Source organism: Electrophorus electricus, chromosome 22, assembly GCF_013358815.1.
Source record: "Electrophorus electricus isolate fEleEle1 chromosome 22, fEleEle1.pri, whole genome shotgun sequence".
NCBI lineage: Eukaryota > Metazoa > Chordata > Actinopteri > Gymnotiformes > Gymnotidae > Electrophorus > Electrophorus electricus.
Genome location: NC_049556.1, coordinates 9,276,347 through 9,282,672, shown reverse-complemented (window position 1 = coordinate 9,282,672; position 6,326 = coordinate 9,276,347). Strand labels below are relative to the sequence as shown.

The 6,326-nt window shown below is 49.7% G+C and overlaps 1 protein-coding gene across 2 annotated transcripts; it reads left to right on the top strand.

Moving 5' to 3' along the window:
- Window positions 1-1,869: 1,869 nt before the first annotated feature.
- Window positions 1,870-4,120, top strand: fam43b (family with sequence similarity 43 member B). Of its 2 annotated transcripts, XM_026998685.2 has the most exons (2): window positions 1,870-3,034; window positions 3,144-4,120. In XM_026998685.2, exons 1-2 carry the CDS (start codon window positions 2,084-2,086, stop codon window positions 3,276-3,278), a joined length of 1,086 nt encoding a protein of 361 aa, XP_026854486.1. In that variant the 5' UTR covers window positions 1,870-2,083; the 3' UTR covers window positions 3,279-4,120. The 2 variants fall into 2 exon arrangements, with proteins under 2 accessions (XP_026854486.1, XP_026854487.1); XM_026998686.2 differs by having other exon boundaries at window positions 1,870-3,237.
- Window positions 4,121-6,326: the final 2,206 nt, after the last annotated feature.

The window sequence follows — 6,326 nt, the reverse complement described above, 5'->3', positions numbered from 1 at the left end:
GCGCTAAAGGCCTCTGTGCTGCTTCAGTTAGAGAAAACAGCTCAGCTAACTCTATCTCGCTTTCTTCCGTCCTCATTAGTAAAAAGTCCCAGTTAATCAATTCCCTTACACCCGAGGCTTTCATACGCAGACGAAAAGCCACGCAGCCCGTTTTAATAATGCATCAAAACTGGCTGATCCGTTTTTCTGCGTCACCGAACAGATCGCACGCCGTGGCGCTACTCGCTCCGACACGCTGCGCGCCACCACACTGCGCCACTCCTCGGGCACCGACGCGGCCGTATGCGGAGAGCTAACGTGGCCCGAGGTCGATATTTCCGCGGACGTTTCCTAATTTCCTTCTTCCATTCGCCAATCCCCGCTTGGCGCTGTTAACCTCGGAGGCGGCGGAGTCGATACGAGCCACATTGATCCGTCTTCGTAAAGGCCAGCCAGTCTTGCCCTCGTGCACTCTCGCTGTTAATCTTCCCTGGATCCGAGTCACGGCTCTGCTCAGTAATGCTGGATGAGGAACACTCAGGTTCCCTATTCCCGTGTCCAAAACATGGATGGACAGCAGCCATGCCACTATAACCACTAAACAAACATTTATTTTGGATCCCCTACAGTGCAGCCCCACCTAATAAGCCATTTCGACTACCTCCAGGGTCACTTCCGAAGATGTGGTGTGGCTCTTTAAAGCTGGATAGAAACGTTCCCCACTGTTTAAGGCACTGGATGTGATGGTCGTCACTGAAAGCTGCAGACCTTCCCGGCCGTACTTGAACTGACCTGATGAATATAGCCAAAGAACCGCTATATAAAAGCACGAAGTTAGCTTCTCTTAGAAGAAGCTAACTTCTAGCTTTTAAAAAATAATTTGCATGATTTAAATCATAACAAATGTAGGTGGTTGCCTTTATCCTTTCATGGATCATTTACCTGTGTCTGTTAAGCTATACTCTATAAACAGCTTACCTACTTCAATCTATATGCCACAAAAACATTAACAGTTTAATCTGATTCCCATCGTGTAAATACATCTATGTGTCAGCAATCACTACTATCAATACCTGCGAGAGCTCTTTCCACCCTATAACTGATATGTAATCACTAGCGGGAAATGGGAAACACTCCATCAGATGGAGACCACATGTCTACTGCCTCTGTCCTCCAGCTCAATCGCCACAGCTGACGGAAGCGTCGCTCCGTTCCGGAAGTGTCCCCGTCCGCTGTTGTATCAGGCTCACCAGTCCGGGAAGAGTCGGGAAAAGGAGTTCCCGAGTTACACAGAACACGTTCTGGCTAGTGCTTCAGTTGTTATACAGGGTGTCGTGTATGTGGATTTACAGTTGGACATTCTGTAGGACAATCAGCTGTATCCATTTCCATGTCTATGTAATCTGAATAAACAAACTATGGTAGAATACCTGCAAGTGATTTAAACTGAACAAAGGAACAAATGAGACGTTTTTACTTCTCCTAAATATAACCTTATTCGTTCATCACATTTGATCTATTGTGTTCGATATAAAAAATGAAACCATGAGCTGCTGCTTTCTGTGACTCAGAACTGTTCCTGTTGACTTTACACCCCACTTGTCAGACTCCTTCCCAGTGTAAGAGCATGATTACCTGTTCTTTCATCAGCACCTCAGGGTTAAAGAGATGCACCGCCATCCGAGGGTGGTGGGCTGTGTGGTGTTATTTGTGTTTGGGGGGGGCGGCAGTGGAGCAGTGGAGGAGGGGCAGTAAGAGAATTAAGAGAACGATGCCGAGAGATCGGGCTGGAAGCCCAGTCCTGATCAACACTCTCTCTCTCTCTCTCTCGCTCTCTCTCTCCTCTTTCTCTGTGATGCAGACAGAAGGAGAGGGGGAGGAGAAGGAGGAGGAGCGATGGAGAGAGAGCAAGGCTTTGGAGCAGAGCAGCTGAGCCTCAGTACTCTCAGTCTCTCTCCAGCGTGTGACCAAGCAACTTCGCTCAACCTCGAATGAGAACACATACGCACACACGCCTGCTCTGGAAGGACCCCCACCCAGACCACCCCAGCTCTCGCTCGCACCTCAAGGGCGGAGGGGGCACCCCCCGCTCTTTGGTCGTACCATGCTGCCCTGGAAGAGGAGAAAGTTTGTGTTGGCTGGGGATGAGTCCAAGAACAGGGCCAAGAGCCTGGGGCCGGGCCTTGCCTGCCACTCATTGCTGTCTTCACTGCTGCGCTCGTGCCCCGACCTGCTCCCTGAGAGGCCCCTCCGATGCCTGGCCGCCGTCTTCCAGAGCAGGCGATGCAAGGTGGAGCTGAACCGCGAGGAGCCTGCCCACAGCGTGCGCTACCTGGGCAGCGTGGTGACCGTTGTGGCCAAGGGCGAGGGCTGCACACTGGAGGCTGTGGCCAAGCTCTGGGCGTCCAGCAACTATGGGGAGCACAGCGCCAAGATGAGGCTGACCGTGGGGCCCCACGGCATCCGTATGGGGGCGGGGTCAGGAGAGGGCGGGCGCAGGCGCCCCGCCCACCTCTACACAATCAGCCGCATCACGTACTGCGCGGCAGACCCTTCCCGGCCGAAGATCCTGGCCTGGGTGTATCGGCACCAGGTCAAGCACAAAGCCGTGGTCCTGCGCTGCCACGCTGCGCTGCTGGCCAAGGCAGAGAAGGTGCGCACCATCGCCCTCAGCCTGCGCCAGAACTCAGCGTCTGCCTTCAGCGAGTTCAAGAGGCTCAAGCGGCAGAGCGACTTTCGCCATCGGCAGCAGCAGCTGCTGGGCGACGACGTCGTGCCGCTCGTCCCCCTGCGCAGGCTGCTCAAAGGCCACTGCCACTACCAGCCCCTCGCCGACGGGCTCAGCAACGCCGCCCACCTCTCCTCCATCACCGAGGAAGACGAGGAAGAGGAGGAGGAAGAAGAGGAGGAGGAGGGAGGAGAGGAGGAAGGCAAAAAGGAGGAAAAACAGATCAGTGCAGAAGCACCAGATCCCGTTCCTGAGAGGCCCGCCGAGCCAGAGCTGAGGTGCATAGTTCACGGCCTGGACGAGTTCTCCATCACCATCCGAGATGAGGTGCACATGACAGTCAGCACACTAGTCTGAGCCTGTACTAACACTGGATGGCGTATGTCTTGTGCTCCTCTTCTCTCTCTTCACTCCAACCTCTCCATCTGCTCAACAGGAGCCGTCCCTCCGGAGCTATCCCCGTGTGTCAGGTTCAGGAGTGGGATCCCTGTCTGCCGGTTCAGATTCTGCCGGTCGAAGAGCGCTTCCAGGACATGCCTCAGCCACAGCACAGGAAGATGCCCTGCGCTAACGAGCGACCTGCTGGCAGCCAGGGTGGACGGTGCCAAAGTTTTTTCTCGTATTCTTTCCAAACTCTGCTCTGACTTCAAAGTTAATTGAAGAAATGAAGACCTTTGACCCGTTGTATTGTCTCACCGCAAATACGTAAAACCAGACCATCCCAAATTTGATTGGACTGGATGATTAGGAAAGAGAGCATTTGTGTAGTACGTGTGATTTTCTACCTTCCCACACTCCCTGGCATATGTGACTATGCTGTGTGACTGCACTCTGCCTGCATGGTGGGGCTCCGATGGGCTTGCCGGCAGCAGGAGGGGCCTGCAGCGGCACTAATGAATTAACCCATGATTTAGGATATCAGCCATCAACGCGACGGGTTTACAGCTGCCCCTCGTTACAGCCCATCTGAATAGTGGAGACACTGCCTGGGCCACTTATTGTACGGGGTTGTTAAAAGCTTTCCAGTTCTGCAGTCTCTGGTTTGCACTTCTGACACGACTGGGACCAATATAAGGAAAACATGGGTGTAGTCTGTATTTCGACATGATATACATTTCTGTATGAAAAAAAAATCTGGGCTGTGATAAAAGGTAAATGAGCTTTACTGTGTTTATAGGTGATGCATTTCTTGTATTTTCAAACGCCACATAAAAACAGTGATATGACTCATAGCCTACAGTTTACATGTTTTTACTGATCAAACAGTTGCTTTGTGCTAATGTTCTGCACATCTGCAGTTTCCAGCAGTGTCACGTGTCAGTATGCTGTTGGCATAACGGGAACTCTGATATGCCAACAGCATTAAATGGTGCATTATTATATGAAAATAAATATTGTACTTTTCTCATTAAAGGCTTATTTTGCATTTTTTTAAATCTCAGTAAATAAAAAGTGACTGTGTATGTGTGCGCGCGCATGTGTGTGCATATGCGTACATCTCTGAAGAAAATAAATAATAAACTCTCTAGAAGCAGCTAGATTTCTCTAGAAGCAGCTGCTGCTTTCTTTTGCGCACCATCTTAAAAGACGAACAGTCCTTGCACAAATGCCAGCGCGGGTTGATACGGTTTGTGGGTGGTGGCCCTCGGCTTCTCCCTGGTTGGTGCTGTCCCCATCCTCAGCAGTAAATCAGCTGATTGAAATGTACAGGAAGTGGCCATAAACCTTTGCCGAGCCTGCAGGCTCGAGGCTGCTGTGTCAGTCTTTGTAGCCTCACTGAGCCCAGTGTTGTACGGCCCTCGCATCACTAGAAGCCTTATTTACAACTCCACGATGTCATAGTTGAGATCTAGACGAATTGGTCTTTGGGGAGAACCAGCAGGTCTGTCAATATACATGTCAAATAATCACCTTGAGAAAACTGCAGCTCTGAACACCGAGGCTGGTGCAACCTCAGAGACCTATGCATGGTAAAAAAATAAAAAATAAAAAAAGTACAACATTAACTAGCCTTGCATTTAAATTAGTAATAATCAACTTTTTCAACAAGACAAGAACATCTTTAGCTGCAGGATTTATTTATGAGCTGAATTCATGTCTACAGTTGCTCTGCATGGAGCACGCTGACTCATGTGAACATGAGCAGTTAGCTGGCTAACCACATCAGACAAACCAAAAAGTAGCCTGCTGTACACATCTCCAAATGAACGAGGTCCAGACGGCAGAGACAAGGTCCACCGCGGAAGGGAAAAGGCGCTTTTCATCACAGTGGCCTGAGCCAAGAAGTGTTTGATGCAGAGTCCTGCAGGGACTCCATGAACACCACGTGAATCGAATCATTTGGCACACGTCAGGCAAGCATCCTGCCGGGGTGTACGGCATACACGAGTAACAGGAGCGCGGATGTTTCCTGCAAGATACCGAGGGGGTGTTTGTGTGTGGGGGGGGTAATTTCTCAGAGAAGGACAGAATTCTGTACGTGCCAGAGACAGGCAGGGGAGGGTGTAAGAATGTCCTCATCAGTTCAGAGAAGTGTGAGCGTGTATGTGTTTGTGCGTGTGTGTGTGTCAGTGTGAGTGAGTGGGAGTGTGTGTGTGTATGTGTGTGTGTGTGTGTGTGTGTGTGTGAGTGTGTGTGTGTGTGTGTGTGTGTGTGTGTGTGTGTGTGTGTGTGTGTGTGTGTGTGTGTGCTTCTGTCACCTGCTCTGTGAGGACCAGGATAACAGGGTGCAGAGAGGTGAAGCAGCACTCGAAGGGTTTGGGGAAAGTGTTAATGAGCTCTACTGAAAGCCAAGATGGGAACAGAGTGTGCTGCAGGCTGGCCACGGCTGATCAATGAGTCTGAGCACATGGAGCTCAGGCGTGGGGCAAGACTCCAGCCACTTTCATGTGTTTGTGTTTGGTATGTGCTGGATGTGGGAGAGGCTTCCATTTGTATTCCACAGTACCATTCAATGGTGTTCTTGCACTATTCTGGTGAATACAGCACGATTTCCACGACCAACATGCTGTTCTAGGTACCCAAAGAGGGTCAGACAATGTTGACTCTCATTATTAAAATATTATATCTCAGTGGCTTCACAGACTAGTACAGTAAAGATGATCATTCGATGTTCTATTCTGTAGACTACTGAAAGGTCAGGGTATTGTGCTTGACACCAAGTAAGAGAAACTGCTCCTGAGACCACATTCCTAAAAACGATACTGCAGGCCTGTAGCACAGTACATTGATCTGAAATATGCTGCTTTTCAGAACCTCGCTTTTGGTGTGTTTCCTTCACTGAAAGGGTAATAGCTGCTCAGTGCCGCCACAATACAATTCGTAAAAAAAGGTGATTTGCTACAGTGTATATAATATATTCCACCCCTTAGTTGACAATAAAAACTAGTCTTAAATAGAGTTTTTAAATGATCCACAGGCAAATGAATTTGTCACAGCAGCATAGATGTCCCATCAAGGACAGAGGACACTAAACCCTACAAGGCCACAAAAGTAGCCTGAAGTACCAAACAAATAACAGTCTGAATTTAGAAGTGTTTCATGTGGCTATACAACGTTCCAAGAATTGTGCTAGAAACGTCTCTGACACAAGCTGGATGATCTAAAGGGTCTGATAGCG

Excerpts from the sequence above, each read along its gene's own strand:
- fam43b (XM_026998685.2), top strand. The coding sequence starts at position 2,084 with ATGCTGCCCTGGAAGAGGAGAAAGTTTGTGTTGGCTGGGGATGAGTCC. Across the intron at positions 3,035-3,143 it reads CCATCACCATCCGAGATGAG|GAGCCGTCCCTCCGGAGCTA; the intron begins GTGCACATGACA and ends TCTGCTCAACAG.